The sequence below is a fragment of the Channa argus genome, chromosome 15 (genome assembly GCF_033026475.1).
Source record: "Channa argus isolate prfri chromosome 15, Channa argus male v1.0, whole genome shotgun sequence".
Taxonomy (NCBI): Eukaryota; Metazoa; Chordata; class Actinopteri; order Anabantiformes; family Channidae; genus Channa; species Channa argus.
The window spans coordinates 14,572,907-14,597,546 of NC_090211.1; the positions used below are offsets into that span (position 1 = coordinate 14,572,907).

A 24,640-nucleotide genomic window follows, 5' to 3' on the forward strand; every position below is an offset into this window, starting at 1 on the left:
AAGGTCTTCCTTACTAGCACCCAGATGAAGAATTGTGTTTCTACCTATGGTGTTGATGACAGATAGTAGCATGCATGTGGCCATTTAGTTTCATATTATGATGAAAAATGCTGTTTAAACAGTGTAGACATTTTAAAGCCATCAGCCTCTATGATTATCTAGTTTCTACTCTTTCTCTCTCTCTCTTTAATATTTGCTTGCCCTTGTGCTTTTTCTCTTTTGTGTTCAGTTATTTGTGGTCTGTCTCTTATTCTGTGTCTGTTTCTGTCTTTTTCTGTCTCTCTCATATTCTCTTTCTCTAGGGATGCGGATGAAAACTAAGCCTGTTTTATTTTTTTCTTCAGAGGGCGCCGAATATTTCAGTTTTGCATTTTCTCTCTTTTTATGTGCTTCCTCATTTTTCCAGGCCCCTTTTGATGTGTCTGTGGATTCGTTATCATTCCATTTGGATGAGCTCACAGACACAGATGCACAGGCGCTCGCATACACTTGTGCGCACACCATATGTGCGCACACTCTCCCTCTTTTGTCTTTTTAGAGTAGAGACCAGAGGCACCCAAGCATTGATTCTAGTCTGTTTTTCAGTCTTGTCCATGTGCTGCTCCACCCACATGACAGCCTATATATTTCTTAAATACTCAGCTTACATGAAAAGAACATTTGCATAAGCTATTAGAGCTGCTTCTGTGTGCATTAAATTCAGTCTGAACTGTTGTATTAATGCTGTGTGGATGTTTGTATAAACTGCTTCTCTCTGTATACCCAGCATGTGGTGCACACCCGTACTGAAGCGGCACGTGGCATTGCATGGTTAGGCCAGTCTGGAAAATGCCGGCACCCTTGCTCGCCTCCTGTCTGCCAGGCGGCTGGACGGCGGAAGCTCCTTCACCCTTGCTAGCATAAGCACTCCTTTCTCATCGCCTCTCTTTCTTCCTCCCCATTTAAACAGCCATTTAGGACTGAGGGAAGAGAGGACTTCCTCTTTAGAAAAGGCTTGTCTTTAATTTGAGCCTCCTCTCCTTCCACTTTTCTGACCAGAGATCCATTTAAAGCCAACGGGCCTCCCTGGCGCTGGCACCCCTCTCCTTCCTTTCCCTCTCTGTTTCTCCCTGCCAGGCCTCCCTGACTCTTTTTCTCTGTCCTCTCATCTCACCCTCATTGCTCTGTTACAGATGGTGACATGCTGTCTACTGCTGTAGTGACCACACGCATTCGCACTCTCACACACACAGAAACACATATTTTATTGCCAAGAGTCATTGAATTTGCCATGTGTTCACCTGCTCTCCTTGGCTTTAGAGCATAATACGTTTCAATCTGTCACATACTTGAAGTTAGCAGCAGTGAATTCTTTCATTGTATTCTCAGAGGTAAAGGCCCAGCAGCCAGCTCCAACTTAGTCATAACGCATTCCTTGAGTAAAGTTGTCAGTCACACACAGAGTTTGGGACTGTGGCTCTTGAACAAAGTCCCACATATATGCAAGTGTGCACATCCATACACATACACACACACACACACACATACACAATTCATTTATTTAAAAAAAAAGTACTATTTCTATGACATCCTCTCTTCCATCTTCTTCTCTCTTTCGTCTTTCTTTCTTTTCCCCTCTTCCTCCACACGTCCTTTGTGTCTGTCTGAGCCCAGAACGCAGTCATGCAACGAGACTGATTAATAATTACAGAGTACACAAATTTAGGAGAGAAAAAAAAATCTTGTTTGATGTCTGACATGAGAGAGACCAAAATTACAAAGAGACAGAACACTATAAAGAGGAGAGAAAGCTTGTACATTCCTTTTTCAATCCTCAGCTTCTGTTCTTTGGTTTTTTTTCATTGCCTCCTTTTGCTGTATTTTATCTCCCTCTGTGTCTGCTTTTTCATTTATTCTAGATTTATAAACACTTTTGGTTTAATATTGGGAACTTATTAATCACCTAAAAATGTAACTTTGTGAATCTATGTGAGCTACAGTATCTCAACGAATGTTTTTGTTTTCTTAAAAGGTGGATGTTTCTCTGTGGGTGTGCATGGTGCTACATACGCATGACATTCAACATACACATTTGTGGAGAGCAGCATCTTTGTTGCCCACCACCACCCATACTGTGCCCCTTATTTAGTAGTAGTTGTATAATTGATTTAAAACCTCACCCACCGGCCAGAAATTAATTCTGTCTCTTGCTGTTCTGTATAAATGGAGTAATCGTAAATACACTTAGAATAGAGAGGGAACAAACAGCCACACGCTTGCACATAATAAAGAGTGTAGTAGTTGTGTTTTTGGTGCCTAGATTTTCCCCCAAAAATTGCTTTTGTAGTGTTGTGAAAATTTCATCACTTTAGTGAGGTACCCCCCTAATGTTATTACTAAACCCTACATTAATAGTAAGTACAGGAGCAGTAAAAGTTTGCATTAATTAGAATTTTATTTATCTAATTGAGAGCAGTGAAAAGTGTATTTTCCAGCATTGCATTTTTAAGTGTATGTAGCAAGTACAAATATAAAAATAATTACTCAAGCCAGTTTTATGCCAAGTTGAAATGTTTCTATGTGTGATGAAGTAAGTATATATTATTTTGATTTTCTTTTTTTTTTAAACTGTAAACATTTTATGACAGGAGCGTTATCCAGAATTGTGATGGGTGAACTTTGGTCACAAATTCTTATTTTTAAATATCATGTAATAGATTTAGGATTCTGCCAAAACCTTTGACTTTCCAGATCCAATGTGAATATCATAGGACAGATACGTGTAGCTGATCAAACATGTGAAGTATCAGCACATGTTAACATGATTGTTCAGGGTCGAGTCTTTGTCCAGAAAATAATGTGTCGTCATGCAAAAAGTCAGAGTTTGCTCCTCACAGTTCTGAATAAAATATGACCGAGTCAAACATCAAATTAGATGTTCACATCATGTGTTTCTTTAATTTACCTTTTCGTGTTTTGCATATCTTTTTATATGATCAGGACGTGATTACTGTCTAATGCTATATTGCAAAATGCTCATTCTCAGGTTGTTTACACTAATAACAGGGGTACTCCTTCCTTCCACCCTATATCCATGCACGCTGAAACATACCCCTGTCCCCACACACCCTCTGTGGATTGGACTTGACAGCTTCTTGCCGTATATGATGTATTGCTGTATATGATGTTGTGGCTGCGCCTCCTTGGTGGGCTCTGACAGCTCTCGGTATGAGGCTGTCCCTTTCACTGACTGCCCCTGTCAATCCACTTTGTTTGCAACTCTGTGACCTGACATTTGCCAGAAATATTTCCAGCATACAGTACCTACATGAAAAACACACCCAGAAAGTTTATAGTGTATGAGTGAATTTATAGTTACTGCACAACTATATACAGTATTACTATACTACACTGCTATACTCCGAAAAAATACAAATTTTCCTATAGCTTGTAATACAATTCAAACTGACAAAAATGTTAAATGGTCATATAAAATCTACAAAGATGTCATGGAGCATGTGAAGAGATTGTCCTCTGGTCTTGTGCAGTATCTTGAGCTGATTAATATTAAGAGATACCAAGATTAACCAAGCGTCATACTGCATTGTGGTTCACTTTTGCTTCCCCACATACATTCATACACCCATCTTCTACTTTCTGTTTGTTTTCTTTTTCTTGAAAGCATTTTAACAACAGTTTTGGGAAGTGCTATAATAGTAAAATCCACTAACTATACATTCTTAAGTATGGCTGGATTGCTGGCCTGCCGTTGCTTTTCTGTGTCGACATATACTCATTTCTGTGTGTGTTTGTCTGTGTGTTTGGTTTGCAGGGAACTGGAGAGCCAATTGGACAGAGCCAGGGAGAGCCAAAGGCAGCAGATCCAGCAGGCAGATATGGCACTGGAGCAGTTCAAGAAACACGTGGAGCTCAGCTCTGAGAAAGCCTATGCTGACATGAAACTCCAGGTCCGGTACACATATACTATACAGTACACACACAGTTGTTTTTGTACACTCATTAACACAATGCATTCCCTACCCCCTAATCTAACCCTGTTCACCAAAACTAAGTACCTAACCCCAACCCTTACCTTAACATTAACCTAAAGCTTAAACAGCCTTTTAAAGTGAGGACCAGCCAAAATGTCCTCACAACTGAAAATGGTCCACACTTATACAAACGCACATACACACATGCACAGAGCATTTAAAGCCATATACAATGAATGGACAACGTATACTAGCGAAGACTAAGAGATGTCCCTCACACCTGTTTTCTGCAATATGTATGCATACTCGCATTCAGTCAGTCTCTAATATTCTTTCTTTTACTGCACATTAATCTTGTGTATTTTTTGTGTTTCCTGTTGTGTGTCAAATAGAGATAGATTTATTCAAAGGCTTTTTACCCAAACCCTTTTTAATATTTGTTTAACTTAATGCCAAGGAAGTGAGCTGTTTAGCAGCTACCAAGATGACGGAGAAACACACTCATTGACTCCTACTGTCTAATGATTTGTAGGTTGTTCTGCTTTCTACAGTATAATGACTCTTTATGCAGTTCCTTCTAACGGCTCGTATACTGAAAAAAAAAAAAAAAAAACATATCTAAGAGCCAAGAAAATTATCCACAGGCCATTTTCATTCATTTGCTTAGTCCAAATAAAGCAATGGTTTATTAGGCTGCTCATTAAACAGGTGCACTCAGTTCTCTGCTATCACACGTTGACCTCACTTCCTCTCGGTGGGCGTGCCGTAGGCTGATCGAGTTTCAATGAAGAATAGGTCGTTCCTATTAAGCAGCCAAAGTAATTAGTACATCAGGCATGCCTCACGATCAGCCCTCTACACCGTGTGGGCTGCTGCTTATTGGGAGAGTTCTCCAATCGATACAGGCACAGCTAGAAACTTCTGATGCTCTCTTACTAGTTGGTTTGGCTATAGGCATTTTTGTTAAGCATTTCCTGCTATATTGTGTGTGTGTGCGCGCTCTATTGACGAGGCAGCACTGAGTGTGGTCCTTAATGGTTTAAAGGGCTGCATGTTCAGAAGATTAGAAAGTTTTAGTTGCTGATTAGTGAAGTTTTTATTTTTACTTGTCAGTATGTAGGGGCACATTTAGTGTAAGAAAATCAGAGTTTGTGTGGGAGTCAGATTTATGTATGCATGTTTGTGGGCACACAGAGTAACCTTTATTACTCTAGATGGAATTTACAATGTTTGTCGTACTGGCAATAAAAATAGAGATGCCTCTAAACTCTATAGAAGGCAGAGAAGGCATCCAAAAAGTTTTGCCATTGAAGTGCATAACCACTGTATTCAAGACTAGGCTAAATTGCTCAAAAAGTGGCCTACACATACTGTGCTTTATGCGTATACTCTGTTTGGGGAGATTTTAGCCAATTAACTGAGCATTTCTGAATTGTCGTATTACTTCCTGAGTTCCTGGCTCTTGAGAACAGGCCAACTACTTTTTTGGGTGGCAAGTGTTGCCTTTACTTTTAAAATGTTTGTTTCTTTTCTCATGTTCTCATCCTTCCATCCTCTTGCTCACTCCTTCTCTCTCTGTTGAGCCCCTGGCATCCCAATCTGTAGTCTAACTTTATCCTCAGCCCACATCAAAGCCACTGGAGAGAGGAGCAGTCTATTCTGCACCCCTGTCATCTCTCCCTCTTTCCCTCTCCCCTTCTTCACCTCACCCCGCTTGTGCATCACTCCATCACGTTCTCCTGCAAAGGCTTTAATGTTGCAGAAAGTACTTCAAAAGAAGTTTTTACTCTTTTTTTTTTCATCCTTCCATCTTTTCTTTCATCATTTTCTCTATCTTTTTCTGTCTGCAGATGGTCATATCTTAATGGATTATCTGTATCTCTTCCTCTGTCTGTCAATCCTTCTTTTTAAAATAAGCATCACACACTTACAACGCACTTAAAGGAAAGACTATTTCCTATTTTGGCAAGAAAAATTAAAACAGCCCATACGGCATCAAATCTCTGTTGCGTGGATAGTTTAAAGTTTTAGACACAGGTTCCGAATTTTTAATTTCAAACATATTACCTTAGCATTGTACAGAGCATAGCTAATATAAATTATAATTACAATTGTTGCTTATTATTGTCACCTGAACAGAAAATATGAAAGTGGTTGGCTGGAAGGAAGATGAATGGATAAATAGTAGAAAAAGTGTCAGATCCCTGTGTTTACTGTTTAGTTGCTGTGAGTTTCTTGCATCTGTCAATAGATGGATTTTTGACTACTGGTATAACATATTAAATGCTATTTTGAATAATAAACTTTGAAGAATATCCAGCCTGAAAGATTTTGCACTATAATATATGTATTTGAATGTTTAAAATAAATGTTTGTCAAATTATATTGCTTTTATTTATTTATTTATTTTTCTTCTTCCCACGCTTCCAGATGGAGAAGGTAGAGGAGGACCTGATCCGCTCCAAATCCCTTCGGGAGAAGCAGGCCAAAGACTTCTCCCAGCAACTCGATGCACTTGGACAGAAATATGAGCAGCAGGTCTGTATGAGCCTGTGATGTTCTGTTCATCTGTTTACAAAATGTTTAAGTGTATCTGCGTCTGTGTTTCTTTGTAGCTTTCTTGCTTCTGTTCTTGTGATAAGGCAGAGGGTGAGGATTCCTCCTCTTGCTTCCATCATGATCATCACATTATTATTATTTATTTATAAATAGTAAGTTCTTTGCACATTGGAGCCAGGCAAGGGGCTTGAAATCCATTTGGAATAGTTGCTATTCCTCCGTATCTCTTCCAACTGATTAATTATTATGATAAGGAACATGCCTCAGATTAAGCTTAGATCGCAGCTCAATAAATATCTTAAACACTGTCATTTGAAAACTAATGTATTATGCATAGTAGATGAACACTATCAGCATATCTGTGTCACTCCTCTTGCATTAAGAGCTTAGAAACCATTTTTTACAAAATCTAGCAAGCTGATAGGAAGACATCAGATTCAATTAAACCACAGAAACAGATATTATTGAAATAAGAGTGTATTATTGTAGGAAGCAGAGAGCACACTTTATATGTTTTATTTGAATTTCAGTTTAACCCTGCTGGATTTTTATCTTTGTCTTTATATTTTAATAAGGGTTAAATATTTTACCCATAAAAGTTGTATCATTTAATTAAATCTAAGCTAACCTCTTTACACAGTGACATTGTTTCCCAGTGTATTGTCTTAGTTGATAATTTAATTTTTCTCTCTGCACATACAGTTAAATAATTTTCAAAGAAATGTATTTTTCAATACTGAATTCCAAAAATTGTATTGCAGTTATGTATAAGTTAAAAGAAGAAGGTTTAGGTTCTTCAGACTCAACTTCAGCCTCAGTGCTGACTGTGTTTGTGGGAGGTCTTCTCACCTCGGCCTCGACCCACTGTCAACCACCCAAAAAAATGGAAATTGATTATGTAAACCTAATTGTATGAACCTACTACTAATTGTAACACCCACCAACATTGCAACCACAGATTATGAATGAGCAGAATTATCATTTTGGTCACACTCAGCCCTGCATATCAAATAATGTCACCATGTCTTTCGATGTAGATTCATTTCTCAGTTGCTAATAACAACAACAAACAATACTCAACAACAACAATTATGAGGGGGAAAAAGTAGGTTAGATTTCCTGATATCAATCCACACAATGACCATGTGGTACCATAAACCCTTAAAAGCATAAAGCACTAACTGGTGTAACATCTGTATGTCCTATCTGTAATCACACCATGATTTCTTTTCAAACATTGAATTAGCACTCAACATGTCTTTTAATAAGCATGGCAACTCTCATTTACAGCACTGATAGAGTTCACACTGCGTGTAATTTACTGTAGGTAGTTTTCTTTCATTGGCAAGGCCAGTTTTATTTTCGAAGACTGGACAAATGATTATCCATTACTTATTTGCTCTGTGGTTAAACACGTATGTCTGTAATTATGATGATATTTATGGGTACATTTTTTAAAAGACTTGTGGAGCTCTATATTGACACAGCTCATATAAAACACGTTGAAAAACAAATGTGGAGTGAGAGAAATGTACTCATTTTACTTGATGCTAGCATACACTGGTCATGGCTGGTTAAACTATTAGACATATTGTACATAAATCCATTTTCATCCATAATAATCCATTGTAATAATCCATCAACTTCAACTATTTATCAGTGAGTTGTTCTGAGGAGTCATAACTCCCTTGTAATGTGAAAAACAGGTGTTGCAAGTGTACAGAAAATATTCAAGTAGTGATTATCATCTTCCTATACAGATAGTGGGTGTTGGCTTGACAGACAACTGGGAAGAGTTAGCAACGCATCAGGGAGGCTTTTGTCTGAAAGATAAATGATATATGAAGGCAAAGGACCTGTCGTTTCAGTGATGTTGATGTGAGTGTTGGTGACATTACTGTAGCTACACTCCATCTTCCGCTGCTCGTTTTGAGGTGTAGAGAAAAAAAAAGAGAGACAACATTTTGTGTAATTTCTGTGTATGCTCATGTATATATGTGTGTTTATTTGTGAGTTACAGTGTGTTGTCCGCTTTAGAATGCATGTAAGTGTGACTGCAAGCACTTTGCGTTCTTTCATGCCTCACATGGATGCATGTGCGTAATATGTCTTCACTCTAGAGGAATTGGTGTCACAAGATTGCAAAGGTCAAGTTTGTCCACTCAGATCCTCACAAAAGAACATTCTCTCAAGGGCTGCTTCAATGAGACTTTAAAAGGGAAACTATGCATAAAGGAGTTGTTTTCAAGCCGACCCTCATTGTGACCTGACAGAGCTCGTTGACGTTGAAATGACGTAATGAGGTCAAATGGCCGGTCTAGGGTCATGACCTTTTAGGTTAAGGAAAACACTCAACATACTCAAACTTCAGGTGGCGGATTAGGACAATAAATGATAAACATACAAGTCTTTGGACATACTGTATACACAAAGACTTGCATCTATATTACAGTAACCTACAGTTAGAAATAAGAGGTTTCTTCCATCCCTCCCTCCCTTCTCACACTCACCCAGCCTCCCCTGGTGAGACCAGACAGTGCTTCTGTTCTATTCTCTTCTATGCCCTCCTCCTCGCTCCTTTTTCCCAAACATTTCAAATTTCCCCCCTGGGGTTGAAAAGCCCCCATTACCTCAATGTCCTTTCTCAATGTGTGCATTGCACACACACACACACACCCATGGCAGCCCAGGATGATAGGAGCCATGCTGTGCAGTAACACCCGACCCACTCTGTATTTATGGCACCAAGCTGTGCTATAACTGACTCAGTCTTTCCTCATAAGCGTAACGCCGGTCCCTTTAAGAACCGCAGCACCCAGCATCCTCCACTGCATGCTGGTGCTGTGTGATGTCACAACCAGGCTCCTTGCTGGGTCTGCTCTCTGTCATCTTTCCTCTTCTCCATCTTTTTCTTTTCCTGTTTTCTCACAACGGATTTATCTTTCCGATTTCCTAATCCTCCTTTCACATCAGATCCCCTCTTTCCTCCAAAACACCCATGACCCGAGAGCACATGCACAGGAATGGACAGTAAGTCAGGATGTCCTCCCCCAATTTCTGCTACTGCATGTCCTGCTGGGGAATTCTTGTAGCAGTTGCCTGCTTATCAATCTGTCAGCTGTAACTTGTGCTGCTGTATGAATCTATCCCTGTTGGAAAATAAATTCTCAGTGTGAATGTGATTTCTATTTAGTTTTTCCTTGAATGCTGGGATCTGTGGATTGTAGTGTAGACAACATCATCACCAGGGGTAGCATGTGGAAGACGTTGCCCACATTGTGTTGTTCTATTTGTGGTGGAAAAGTGCTGATGTGAGGTATCTTGAGGCTCTTCTACATGGATGTGTGTTTCTGCCATAGCATTAAAAAGCCACAGGGATAAAATATTTTACCCACCCATAAATTCCTCTATTGTCCTTTTCAGAAGACGTTTAGCTAAGCAATGCTCTCCCAAAAGTTGAAGGGTAAATTCTTGGCTGACAAAATGAAGTTCCTATTGTGGCTTTCCTCTTAGTGCCAGGCACGGAATTCGGCTTCCTGTAGATAGCCCCTCATTCATCACCTTTCTTTGAATAGCATGCAGCATCCAAAGATAGCATTGTGGATAGAGTAGTCACCCGCATAGTTTCTGTATATCTTTGCTTCTCCGGCAGGCCAGGTAGGGTGCCATCAAGCACAATTGCAGGGGATTAGCTTCAAAGCAGGGAGGCGAATGGGCCCCAGGCCCCTGCTGTCCTTTCAAGGCTCCGGCTAGGGCTGCATGGCAGGATGGCGTGGGGGTCACTGCCCCCCCCCCCCCCCCCCCCCACCATGGGGGAGTGGGAACGGAACAAGGCCTGGGAAAGGCTTGCTTTCTTGGGGCCGGGACCTCTGCTGGCAAGGCTCACCTCTCAGCAGGTTACACGGCTGTACTGAGATACAGACTTGCTTTATCTAACAGGACGATTAAATCCTGAAAAATATGGGCTTTGCATCCCATTAGACATATTTAATTTTCCTCTACTAACATCTACAGCTACACTGAAGTACGTTGTACTTCTCTGGCATAAACCCAACATTCTTGTCGAGTCGTCCATGGCGCTGTTTTCACTAGTGTTGGTAGTCCATCACCCTAGTGATAACATTCTGGTAACTGCTGCTTGAGCATAATTTTACTGATATAACATAAAAAGTTGATACTGTTTATTAAATAACGCGAGTGGATTTGTAATTAGTTATATGATTTCTTATGATATAATAAAAGTAAAAGTGGTATAGAGAACTTTTTAGCATCATCTTGGTTCTGCTAAAAATTGCTGCTGTCGTTGCCTCCTTCTTAAATTCTATAGTTTTTTGCGGGGGGGCTTATAATAATTATTATAAGCATCGCCTAAGCGGATTTTCACATGCTGTCAGGCGCTTAGCATGGGGCATTGGGTACTTACTGCAGCCAGATGGCTAACCCCTGCCAGCTCACATGCATAGTCCAAACTAGCTGCTCTTTTATATGCGAATCGCAGAATAAGATGAGGGGGACAGATTTGAGGGATGAGAGGTGTGGGACATTAAGGGCCGGTCTGTACAATTGGCAGGAGGGGTGGGAGGGCGGGGAGCAAGCCAGATGTAAACACACGAGATCATGTCATATACTGACAATGTGAGGAAGCAAAGAAACTTTTCGTGCTCTTCCACTACCTTCCTACCAATTTTGCCAAAGTGGTTGGGCACATGGGTTTTCTGGGTGGAGGGAAGGGGCATAAAGAATAGGACGAAGAAAGGATGGATGGATGGATAGGTGGATGGACAAGTTGTCATGACGACAGGGTTGCTCTGAGTGTGTGTTGGCTGATGAAGTCTCTCTTTGCCGGCTTGTCCAATCAGATGGCTGAGCAGCGCATGCAGCATGAACAGGAGAGGACGCGACTACAGCAACAGCACAGTGCGGAAAAGGACAGCCTTGTCCAGGAGCACCAGCGGGAGGTGAGCAGCCTAGAGAGGCAGGCCAGGGCCACCCTGCAACAACACCAACAGCACACCCAGGATTGGAGGAAGCGCGATGCCCAGGTAGGGGGTCTCCACTGATCCACGTTCGCAGGCGCACACACATGCTGACCCACCGCACTCCCGTGGACAACCATTTTGTATTTTGCCCACTGACGTTTTTTGGCATTTCAAAAGCACAGTGGGTTAAGTTTACTTGAAGCAAGATAGTTGATATTGGAAAATTTTGAAGATTGCTGCATATTTGGTTTGAGCGTAATTTCAGAATTTTAGTTATTGCTTTTTGAATGAAAAATTAATCTTAATTTGCTATAAACTATGGCGCATCGGAAAAAAGTTCCTTTTTTCTAACAATATTCTGACGTTGTTATAAATAATTTTTTTTATCACCGCAGGGTCTCATAATAGAAGTGGAAAGACTTTAAAATCAGAAACCACAGGTAGCTAGATGGAGAACAAAATTGCTTCGTGGAGCGCCAAGCTTTTATTTCAAAACCCTGGGTTGAAATTCTCTTTTATTTTCCGCTGTACGGTTGTGGACCAGCATCAAGCGCCCTGTACTCCCAACGAAGTGCATCTCTGCGTGGCATTCTCTGCGTGGCATTCTCCTCTCACCACAGGTATCCATCTCCCTCCGGAAAACGTTGTGATTCCTTTATTACAGCATAGACAGCCACAATGAGTGTGACATTTGCGTCTATATTAATGGACATCCTTGACACTGAGGCTATTCTTTCACCATTTAGCCAAACCAGCAGCATGTCTTCATCTCATACCCCTCACTCTGTCTTCGCCTCTCTCCAGCCTGGGCTAGCTTGGAGCTCTGTGGGAAGCCATTTGACAAACTAGCCTCCAACTGGGGACGTGTCTGACACTTCAGTCTTTCTTGATTAAATGGAAACTGTCACCATGCAGAGAATTTAGTTTATTAGCTCTTATCTGGAGCTAAGGATCCAGACTGACCTATACAGATATTTGGTATTTATGGACCAAATGACACCAGACAAAGAATCAGAGACAAGTAAATTCAACTTAATGTAAATTCAAATTAAAGTAAATTCAACTTAATGTAAATTCAACTTAATATTTTGTTTCATTACTCGGTAATACTACTTTTATTTGTACTTTTTTTTCTGCTGCATTTAAGATACATTTTAAATATACTACTAATAATAATCAATACAGCGCAAGTGAAAGCATGTTCTTTCAACGGTATTTTGAACGTTTGACTCCACAATTCTTTACATCTTCATCATTTTGTCTTTTCTCGTTGTACTTAAGTCGAAAAAGTAATCTAAATGGTAAGCCAAGTGTTTATGGTGACTGTCTTGTTAGCTCCAATGTCAAAATGTTGTCTTTGTGACACGTGGAGGCAGATTTTTTTATAGACCGCTTATGCTCTGTATAATAGTATGATCCTCACACCAGTCAAAAATGTCTTTATAAAGCGTGCGACTGTATAACATGCGCGGAAAGTGGTGTTTTCTCTTTTTATTGCCTTTCTAACACTGCCTATTCGAATATTTTTGAGAAATGTCTTTCACAGCAAAGATGGCACCAGCTAGTGTGTTATTTGACTTTCTGGTGATGCCGTCACAACAGGACATTTCTGCTGATAACATGCCGCCCTACTCATGTCAAAATGACATGTAGTTTGACAAATCTTAGTATCTCGGGAGGTGACAGAAAACAAACTTCCCCAGTACTCATCTCATATTCTCAGCTCCTATTTGCAGCATTTTGAGTAAAGATCAGGCGCCTGCCTAATGTCAGATGTTAGCGCATCAGAAATCAAGATTTTCACTCAGGCCTTAGAAAGATGGAGGACAGGAGTGTGACATTTGTGAAACTGTGAGTTAGTTTGACTTCCTGTATGAGTTCCATGGATGTGCTGTTAAAATGACAAGAAGCCAACACTCTGCCGCAGATATGCATAAAATATGAGCTTTGGAGCAAAAGCCCCTTATTATTAAATATTTTTGCAATGCCAAAGTTGTTTACCCCTTTAGAACTTATCTGTCACACTTTTTTAGTTTAGTCTAACATTGGTCCTCACTGTGAACCTTTTAAACATAAGACGACAAAAAGTTGTGCAAATATCTAAATAAGTGTACTGTGTTGATGCAAATAGAAAACACAGAACACGTTCATTCTAGCACGTGCTGTCATTTCCAAACCAATCAAACTACACTTCCATCACATGGATCAGACAGATTATTATATTATCGCCAATTGATATATCCGTGACAGGCAAGAAAAAATACCTGCTGTGATGTCTAAACACAGGTCTCATAATGTTTCTGTAATAACGGTGAAATTTAATTTCAGTATGTCTTTCTCCGTGACGGTTGGCTAAGAAGTCAGAGAAGTTGGCTGAGAGCACAGCAACACTCTCAGAACATGTAAAACCCGCTCATTCCCTTGATGTGGTGGGAGACTAATAAACAACATTCCTAACCTACATGTGTTTTAGTGGGAGAGCCAATAATTTGTAGCAGCAATTGGAAGGAAGAGCTGAAAAGCTCACACAGGGATACATTGTCCTCATACCATTAGAGTTTGTTATGTGAGTTTTTTACCCACTGTGTAGCCAATACACGCTGTAAAGAACAATATGTTTTGTCCTTTAGATGTCGTTAGTTTTTCTGAAATATGTGCAAAATTTGTACATATGTACAAAGATACTAGAGTGTAAAAAGATTATTTTCAGGCTATGTCCCTCTAGCATAATGAAGTGTCTTGCCATTGTTGGCCCAGAGCCTGTTCTGTGTTGTTCCATTAGCTGATCAATGCCCCCCAGAGGAGGAAGACGTTTGGTAAACTTTGTGATAAGACATTTGCAGAGCCATCAGTGGAATGAGTTAAAAAATTATTTCAACTTAGTTTTGACTACTATAAGCCGAAGTCAGACTAGGCCAGACAATTTCCATTCATACTTCACAGTTTCAGTTTCAGTTTTCTAGAAACTTTTGTAGGACAGTCTTTCACTTTACAAAATGACTTTCTTATCTTCTTGAAAGCATCTTATTGTATGATATGAAAACACAATGTAATATTTTACTCAATTGTTTCTGATGTGCTTCACTTAGTGTCTATGAGGCTTTTTAATTGTTAATCATCAGTAAGAATTTGACTTCAAATACTAGGCCTAACATTATAAATTAATTTGAAGCCTTATTTTTTGCAAAAAACTGAATTTGTTTGCTCTTTGCAAAACCTGTCATTCATAGTTTTTTCTCACCAGCCCCTCCTCATATCTTGTTTTATGGGCATAATTTTCGCAAACAATTAGGTCTTTTTCTAAAGGAACGTAGAGGCCATCTGGACTTCAAACAGCATTGGAGAGAGCAAGAGTCTTATGAGGTCTTTCTTGTGGGCCGTGAAGGACTAAATAATGATGCTGTCAATTTTTCAAAGCATTTCATTCCTAAGTACGTGATTAAATTGAGTCAACTGAAGAGGGTGATGACAGAGTGTGTCAAAGCTATGAGACCGTCTGATCAACACAACAAGGCCGTCAGCTAGGCCAATGTGCACGTTACTGTCTCGGTGCTGGTGTGTTGTCATTTAGCGAATGATTGGTCCCTGAGATCTGGTATCGTTAAGTGATTCATATCTTGTCATACAGTGATATCCATTACCAGATGAGTTTCCAACTTAGCTGCTATGTCATGAATCATCATATGATTTAATTACATCATCCCATAAAGTGTACATCTGAATATTTATGTTATAGTGATGAACACATCCTCAATAGTCACATTACAGGACATCCTACTGTATTTAAAGTAAAGCACATTTACTCAAGTCATGCTACAACTTTTATTCTGCTCTTTATTCTGAACCTGAAAAATCACACAGTTCTCATTTTTCAAAATTAATCGGCTGTCCATATGGCTGTCCGTAGGCCAGACACTGAGCCCCAAGTTGCTCCTAGTTGGTCGCAAGCACATTGCATAGCAGCTCTAATCGTGTGTGTGTGTGTGTGTGTGTGTGTGTGTGTGTGTGTGTGTGTGTGTGTGTGTGTGTGTGTGTGTGTGTGTGTGTGTGTGTGTGTGTGTGTGTGTGTGTGTGTGTGTGTGTGTGTGTGTGTGTGTGTGTGTGGCCAGTGTTGCACTAACAGAGTGCAGTTGGGCAAAATAATGTGAAGTTTATTTAAATTATATTCTGTAAAACTGCTAATTGCATGTCTTAAAACTGAACTAGTAAGAAAAGAGTAGTTGGGGTTAACATGGGGGCTAGATAATGAAGAATAAATGTGTTAGAGGAATCGTCTGTATGCCTGGGGCACTGTGGCTCAGTTGCAGGCCTCATGTTGAAGTGTCCTTGGGCAAAACACTGAACCCCAAGTTGCCCCTGATGTGTGCTCCCTGCTTGTAAGTCAGGTTGGATAAAAGCATCTGACCGTTTTGAGGATCAACTATGTCTGTTCTTTTCTCCGTCAGAGGATTGAAACCAGTCTTGTGTGTGTTATGGACCCAGAGACAGGATATCAGCGCAGCATTAAAACATATTGAAGACAGACATTGAATTGTATTTGTTGTACAAACAAATGTACAGGGATCAGTATTCTCATTTCAAATAGCAAATAAGTAAATGAGTATTCACCGAAATGTAAAAGAACGTTTTGCACATAGACCAGTAAAAATCATCAGTTTGCATCTTGCAACCCTTTTCCCAAATTGGCATAATAAGAAATTTGTTACTCTTATCAGATCTTCAACTAATGTTGAAGGTATACAGTCCAAGATTTCTAATTTTTATTTTATATTTTGATAATTTTAGTGTTAATTATGTGACCGTTAGTCTGCTAGCCAGTTTTCCTTCCTTTTTCTTTTTTTTTTTTCTGCTCTTCTGTTGTGCTGCCAGTCTTTTATCTTCTTCGCTGACACGGTTTGACCCAGTATATTTTGTTTGACACTTTCCTTTTGTCACCACGAGCTGCTTCTTTACAAAGTTTCTAGTCAGCACGCTAACATGTGCCCTGCTTGTGACCGTGCTCACTTACTTCCAAAGAAAACGTGCTCTTTTGGCCTCTTAAGTTTCTAAAGAGTCATTGCCAATGCCTCTGTTCTGGAAGATTATACTCTTAAGATTTTTCGGAAGACACATCATGCACATTTGTTAAAGAGAGAATTATACATTAAAGACTCTGGAGGACTCAAATCTAATAGCCGCATGTCCTTGAAGGCACAGGCGGAGCAGTGAGACTGGTAATGTTAAGAGACAATGGAGTGGTACATGGGGATTGCGTGTTTGTTTTTTTTACTTCCTATTCATTCTGATTTTACTGTATGCCACTGTATGTGTGTGACAGCTAGACCATGTGTGGTTGTTTGTCTGTGTATAAATGTGTGTGCACAAGTGAATCTGTCTGTGTGCCAGTGAAGAGAGTGTAATGCAGAGACACAGCATCTGCCTGTTTTTGTGACACTCCTTTGAAGTCTCTTTGATTCTCCCCAGTGCCCACTAAAAAAGGCTGCAGACACTTTCTGTCAGATTTCTTTTATTTATTTATTTTTTTAAACATGGTGTTGTCCTGGGATGCCCAGGCTTTTAAGGAGAAATGGGTGGACAGGAGGCAGATCACAGTGCAAACAAAAATAAGAAATAAAACAAGGAAAGTAATGAGGACAGCTTGGACAGCTTGGGAATACATGCAGTATAGGTATAGAAGTGTGAAACACTGCAACAGTAGCTGATCTTTTATCAACAACCAAAATTAAATAAATAATTAAATCATTTGTTGGTGTAAATTGTAGGAAACGATCATATTGTACCTGGTGTTTTTATGTGCTAGAAACAGTGATCTTGTTCTACTGTAACATGGATGACCCGTGTCGTATTCTAAATGCATATAAAGCTCTTTATGAATGGTATAGTTTAAAATAATGTAAAATGTACGTTAAGATAGAAATCCTTTTAGTTGTGAAGTTCTGTCATCATTTCCCTCTCAAACAATCTTCATCATACCAACAAAATGACGCAGTTTTTGACAGAAGAGTGAACTTATCTTTTCCTTTTAACATTTCCCCAAACTCTTGAGACGTAGCTTCATTGCACGTGGCAGGCAGGTCTTATTTCTGGTGCTTCAGAGGCCACGGGGTTGTGCTTATTAGCATTTCTACTATGTAATGTTGACTGTTACTGGCAGCACTATTAAAAGACTCTTCAGGGCAAATTCAAGGCTGAGAAGTTCAAAATAAAGGAGGTCAAGGGAGAGGTCACTTCCATAGAGGAATATAGAAACATTTAAGCAAGTTTGTGAAAGTTTAGTTTACATAGTTTACTTAGTTATGCTTAGTAACTGTAGAGGCACTCCTACTGAAATACTATGCCTCGACCTCTCTAGAGCAGTCAGTGTTTTTCTCTCTCTTTTTACTCATCATACTACCTAATACTACTTTAGGCAGCGTTTGCGTATTTTCCTCTACAGGGCATAAAAACTCTTGTTTAGTCTCTTTGTCTCTCATATCATCATCAGAGAACTTCTCTCAGCCTATAATCCAACCACATCTTTCACAAGGCAAATGTCCGTGTCAGAAAATGTGATAGGGATAATGTACAATAACTTGGGTGGATGTTCTGAAAATCTGTGTATTGAACTAATGCATGTAAAAAAGCATCTTTACATCAATTGCATTGATTGACTTTATTAAGTATGTTGAAGAGTCTGCAGGGCATTAGTTAATATCAATTGTTTACCTAATTGTTTACCTATGCATAAAATATGTGCATGTGCTTTTTGTAGATGATTTCAGATTTGGAAGCCCAGTTGTCAAACCTGCGTGAGGAGCTCCAGGGGGTCCACACCCAACATAAGCAACAGCTGGCTGAGCTGGCATTTCTCCGAGAGGAGGAAAAACAAAATTGGTTCCTGGACAAGGAGGCTGCCCTGGACCGTCTCCGCTCCAACATGAATGAGATACGATGTGACCTTGAGAGAAGTCACCAGAAGGAGAAGGACGCTGCTCAGGAAAAGGTGGGTGAAGGGTTGGAATCAAATATACAGTTTCAGCAGATCCTACAAACATAATAAATCCGTCTCTGCTCCTTGTGTGTAATAATGTAAAGCCTGTTTGAATTCATGTTAGATTAATTGGTTGAGTGGTATAAAATTATCCGGTTGTATTAAGGACCTAAATCTGAAGTTGTTAAATGCCTGCTTGACTGTTGGAGAAACCTTGTACCTTGGTCAAGAAAGTGGGCATGAAGTGACTTTGTTAGGCAGCTTTCGCTTATAGAAACTTTGAGTCAAAAGTGCATTAAGACCAATCTCAACCCAGAGCTATTAGATGTAGTAGATCTTTAAGGTGCTTTGTCAGGTATTTTTAGCTATTTCCTTGTTTCCACAATAAAGCTGTTGTTTCCATGTGATAGGGGGCTTGATTGCTCAGTGGTAGAGCATCGGGTTGGTATGCAGAAGGCCTCAGGTTCGAATCCCACTCCACCAGGTGTGGCCCCACCCAGCCACCAAGGGCCACCTTGGTGCCAAATCCCGAGCCCGGATAAAATGGGAGGGTTGTGGCAGGAGGGTATCCGGTGTAAAAACTCACGCTCGCGCTGTTGTTTCCGTGTATTGCTATCTTCTCCTGCTGTCTCTCTGTGGGCCTGCTTCTGTATATGACTGGAACTAGTGATATAGTCTCAGTGGAATTCTTTATCTGTTTGACTTACATTGCATATGGCACTAGCCTTAAAATGAGGAGCAATTGAATTTCAATGTCTTACTTGACATGTGGATGGGAGGGGCCAGAGGATTGATCTGCCACCTACAATTAAGAGAGGCTGGCTGGGTCTGCCACTGTAGCTAAGGTTTTGCCGCTATGTTGAGCTTGTGTAGTGGTACAGATTCATGCAACCTAATCTTTTCACCTTCCAGATGGACCTTAACTTGTGCGCATGATCACTCAAATGCATCAGTGGTCACACAGGGTCTAAGTATACTAAAAACTAAACACCAAATAAAACCAAGCATATGATGATATGTTATTCTTCTATACCCTAGATATGTGTTTTTGTTGACCTCCATACCATTGTGGGATTTATTGTAGTGAAATATACCCTAGTTAGAGGATTGGTTTCCAGGATCATAGACCGGGAAGCTAGTATTCAACTTTACGTTTGGCTGTCTTGGTAAACCAGGAAGTACTTCAGTTAAAACTTCTGAGGTTTCCCTCTTTCTTTCTCTGTTTTTGTGTAATATGTGCTCGCCTTGCCACCTCAGAAACTGGACCCACAGCTGGGAAATCACCATAATCTTGTGCTGGTCTAGCGGGAAGCTGGCCTAAGGTGGTGTTGATCAGAACCTAATCCTTCAGGAGGGCCCATCAAAGCGAATTTTCATTAGACACCATCCCAAGCCAGCTGCGTAGCATTAGCCCTGGAATGCAGGGACCTCCACAGCATTCAGGCAGCCATTTTGGCTCCATATGGCACACAGAACCAGAGGTACTGAGGGGAGAGAGATCCAAGGAAAGGAGTGTGCTTATTACAGAGTAATCCTCATTTGAAAAAAATCACACTATTTCCTATCAGTCCCTTTTTTCTTTTTTTGGTATGAAGGCTGTTTTGCAGCTAATATGTATTTTATCTTTTTGGCGCACAGAGTTTTTCTCTTTCCCATGCTTTTTGTATACAGGGGAAAAAAATGACCCACAGTTGTCTGAAAATCTGGAATGGTTTCAAAGCAGTGGGGCTGAATGTTAGACTGATAACACTATCAGCAATGTGCTAGTTTCACTTTTTATGAGAGAGATTAATGATTTCTCTGTCCTTTTTTGTCAGCTGAAAGTGCATGCTTCTTAAAAAAAACTCACTAAAGGTTGAACTTTTTACTTTCCCCTTATTTCTACTTTTTAATGTTGCTCCAAGTTTGACTTTGTAATGGGCAGGAAAAAGTTTTACTAGTTCATTGCACCCTGTGTTTTTTTCCACTTGGGATTGAAGTCAGCCAGACCTCAGATCCATATTGACTCATTCGCCCTGTTTTGTAAGCTGAAAATTTCTCATTCTTTTGATGCAGGCAGAAATGCTGTCCTCTGCAGTCCACCATACTCTTGGAAGCAGAGCTTGAGCAGGCCAGCTTTTTCCTTCTTTTTTTTTTTTTTTTTTAAGATATCCTGGAAAAAGGCCACAGAAATCCATTAAATCCATGAATGGATTCTCATCAAAGGCACATACGTTTAAGCGAGACACAGAGAAGGGGAGAGGATACAGTCGGATTGGTGATGTTTGGGGAGTAGACAGTGGAAGCTGTTGGAATGAAATAATAAGAAACAGAATATCAAAGGAGATAAGATCAGATGTTAAGATAGTTCCATACATTTGAAAAACACAAAAAAGAAGGTAGGAATAAAGGGAAAGTGGTCGAGGCAAGCTGACGGGAAGGTGTGGGGGGTGTTTTAGTCTGGTTGCTATTGAAGTTTATCTTTGCAAGAGTGTGTAATGCGCGTGTGTGTGTGTGTTTGTGTGCGTGCGTTCATCAGTGAGAGTGAACGCACACTACCCCATACCTTCCAATCTCCGTGCTCCACTGAGGGACCTCTAAAGCTGCCACTGTGCCTGATAAAGATGCTTCATCTCTGGACTACCATAAGCATGAATCCTGCCTCTCACCCACACAACCTCCTTATCTAACTTTCATATTCTCCTCAACACCTCAATCATCCATCTCTCTCTCTCTCTCTCTCTCTCTCTCTCTCTCTCTCTCTCTCTCTCTCTCTCTCTCTCTCTGTCTCTCTCTCTCTCTCTGTCTCTCTCTCTGCGTTTACCTACACCCCCACACACACGTTCAAGTTGTGGCAAAGCCCGGAACATTAGGGCTTTCTATAAAGAGTTACCAGGAATCAGGGCTTGGCTTTAAGGAAGTGTGGGAACACTGTCTTACTACACATACATACATGCACACTTCTGCATGTTGACTAGCATTTTGAACACAGGCCATATTTGAAAAGAGTGCTACTTATATGAGCTTAAAGTTTGGTTAGTGGAGAAAAGGACTTTGTGTTGAACTTCTCCATCTCACACAGCTGTATCTCACTCACTCCCTGCTTGTCAATAGTGAGATTTAAGATAATGTGAGACAAAAGGTCAGTAGGCTGCAAGTTTGATAGGAAATGAATAACGTCTGGAACCTTGAATTCATATTTACTTTTAGTCTGGTGAGCGTGGCTCTTTGAACTGTGAGAGGAGATTAGATGTACAAATTTTGACTGATACGTTTGTGTGAATATGGGTGTTCTCTGTGATCGTAAGAGAGAGCACGTGCTAATGCGTATTTGCTTGGTATATTTGCTTGTTGCACACACATTGCTTATATACTGTGTAATTTTTAAGGGCTGTCGTTCTTGTGGTTTTGATTGCTGGTAAAAATGTCACAATGCATGTACATAAAAAAATGCATATTTGGAAAATAAACACAGTGACAGGGGAAGAGTAAAGCCAATACTTTCCTCAGGCTAGTAGTAAAAATAAAGTAAAAAAAAAAAGTGTGGGTGTGTGAGCATGCCTTCCGTTACTCAGATCAAAGGGACAGGACATTTCATCAGAAACTAACCTAGTGTGACAAAACCACCTTGAGGCAGACATCAGCCAATGAGAAATATCTTTTTGGTATGCAGTAACCAATCACTTCTGCCTCTGTCACCGCACCAGAGTTCCACTGACCATGCTTCTTGTAACTACCTTGACAGGAATGCCAACACACTGTTGTCCCTTTCCCTGAAACACACATACATCATCAGAAAGCTGTGGTATGAAGGGCTCTCTCTTGTAGTTAGTCTCTTTTTTATATTCAAGTAATTTCTTTTCCTTTAAGGAGGTAGTTAATGCACATTCAAGTACCTGATAGATACACCTGTAAAACTGTTTCTGTCTTAGACACTGTTTGAGCTTAAGTCCTGAAGCTTGATATTTCCTTTGTGTATCTGTTCATCATTACATGACATTGCAGTTGTAAAGAGCTCACAGGTGGCACTGATAAGCAAAGATAGGGAAAATGCTGATGTTCTTGGTCATTGGCTGCAAACAGCGTTAACTTCAGTAAAATGTTTTTATGACCTTGAATTTACGACTCACCTGCCAATGCATCTGATCAAATGTGTTTGGATGAGATAAACATGTTTGCTATTAATGGGAGCATTTACCATTACTTGCCTTCTGTAGATCTCCAGATATTCCATTTGCATCCTAATTTAAGACAAACTGCAGTTCATTCATGGTGTCATTGCGTGAGTGATCATTTCTGAGCACATTTTGTCTCCCAAATGTGTTTTTCTGTGCAAAACTGGAATGGTTGATTTGAAAAAAAACTTGTTTGTATTGAGTAACAAAACAGGGAATGAAGTTTGCAGCTGCTAACCTCAGCTTTAGTACAGACTTCAAAACCTCATTTATATTGTTTGGCACAGGAAAATTCTCTGTATATAAGATCTATTTATTGAGCTATGCACAAAGCGGACTATCTTTTTAATGTGGCTGTACATGCATTTCCTCTAACTATTTTCCATGTGTGGATACACGCGACTCTGACTTAACTGATTGGATCTTAATGTGTGTCCAATGTGCTGTTGTTGTTGTGTTTACTTCCATTTTTAGGACTGAGGATTTGTGAACAGACCACCCAAGACTTTTTAATGCAAAACACGCACAGCTGATTTTACAATTTTTTTTTTTTTTTTTTTTTTTTTTTTTTTTTGAAAAATTATAACTCTGCTACGCTACCTGCCTTGGTTGTTTCATGGTTCTTTCTTCAGTGTGGAGCACTTTACTTGCACACGTCTGTTTATGAGATTTCATTGAGACAAGGAGAATGTGTTATGAAAAGCGAAGAACAATATAGGTGTTGTCCTCCTCAAGCTAGAAAAGGCTACAGGTTTTCTAGTGCATCTAAAAGTTAACATCCTTATCAATCCATTGACACTAGCTTTTAACCCAACCCTCAGAGACATGTGCTTTCACACTCGGTGAGCATACTGTTCTCTTTCTCAGCCAGAAGATGGTGGTGCGGTTGTTGTCGTTTTTGTCAAAAGCAACGTCTTCTCTCTTGCGCCCTGTCACTGCTGACTTATTAGTTTGGTCCTCTGCCATTTGGAGATACACCAAATCACATTATTCAGTCAGTCATGGCTTCAACAAGGAGGAGAGAAACACAGGATGAGGGATGATCAAAGAGGGCCCTCATTCACCTCACACTGACAGACTAACTGGGAGACAAAAAGGTGGGGAGGCAGAGTGAAGAATCTGATTTAAAGGGAGGAAGAGAAGAGAAAAGGTTTTGGTTGCTTGGTATAGGGCATTCAAATTATTAGATCTGTGTGGCAAAATTTTTACTTGTCTGCTGTTGGTGTGTGTTTACATCATAGCTGCTGCACAAATAAGCATTTAATGCATTTTAATACACTAGAGATTGTGTTCTTGTATTCGTGTATGAACATATGTGTTTGCGTGCATGTACGCATGCCCAGACCTATGTGAGCTTCTCGTTTCCTCTGTGCACCATCGGGCCCGGCGGCGTAGAGAGAGAGAGTAAGTGAGTGAGTGAGTCACCCAGCAGATGAAAGAGTCAAACTAAAGGCTCTGCCATCCCAAAAAAACATCACACAGCTCCCTTGCTTACTTTTTTAAGTCATCCAAGAGGAGGTAGGGAAGCGACACACTTTGTCAATCGCATTAAAACATGGCGTCAGGCAGCTCCCATCTTGTTGCGTGCTATAGATTACGCTTTGGTTTAAGTGGGACACCATAATATTGGGAACTTTTTTGTTTCTGGTGCCTATGTAATTCTACTTGAAATCATCCAACATGGGGCAGATTGGTTGATCAAAGAAGACCTAATAGACAGTGAGGTCTACATAAGCAGAAAACTCAAAACACAGACTTTTCCCACTGTTAAAGATGAGGTGTGTAAGATTTAGACAAACGTGATGAAGAAATGGCATATGGTAGTTGTAGTTATGTTTGTAAGAATTGTTGCATTTCCTTTAGCTTAGAATGAGCCTTTCATATCCACAGTACATAGAGCGTGGGTTGCCTGTCTTGGAGAACGCTATGTAGCCCAGAGGACAAACTAAACACTGGCCCTAGAGGAAATGTTGCGTATTTACTAAGAATTTATTTTACTGGACAGTA

At 40.1% G+C, this 24,640-nt stretch overlaps 1 protein-coding gene across 12 annotated transcripts in view; it reads left to right on the forward strand.

Annotated features, from left to right (window-relative positions):
* cep112 (centrosomal protein 112) overlaps positions 1–24,640 on the forward strand; it is a 102,137-nt gene that overhangs the window by 34,568 nt on the left and 42,929 nt on the right. For all 12 annotated transcript variants that reach the window (XM_067476292.1, XM_067476288.1, XM_067476295.1 and 9 more), the window contains exons 18-21: positions 3,812–3,947; positions 6,402–6,509; positions 11,390–11,572; positions 18,261–18,491. In XM_067476292.1, the coding sequence (XP_067332393.1) occupies positions 3,812–3,947; positions 6,402–6,509; positions 11,390–11,572; positions 18,261–18,491 (658 nt within the window). The remainder of the gene's footprint in view (positions 1–3,811; positions 3,948–6,401; positions 6,510–11,389; positions 11,573–18,260; positions 18,492–24,640) is intronic.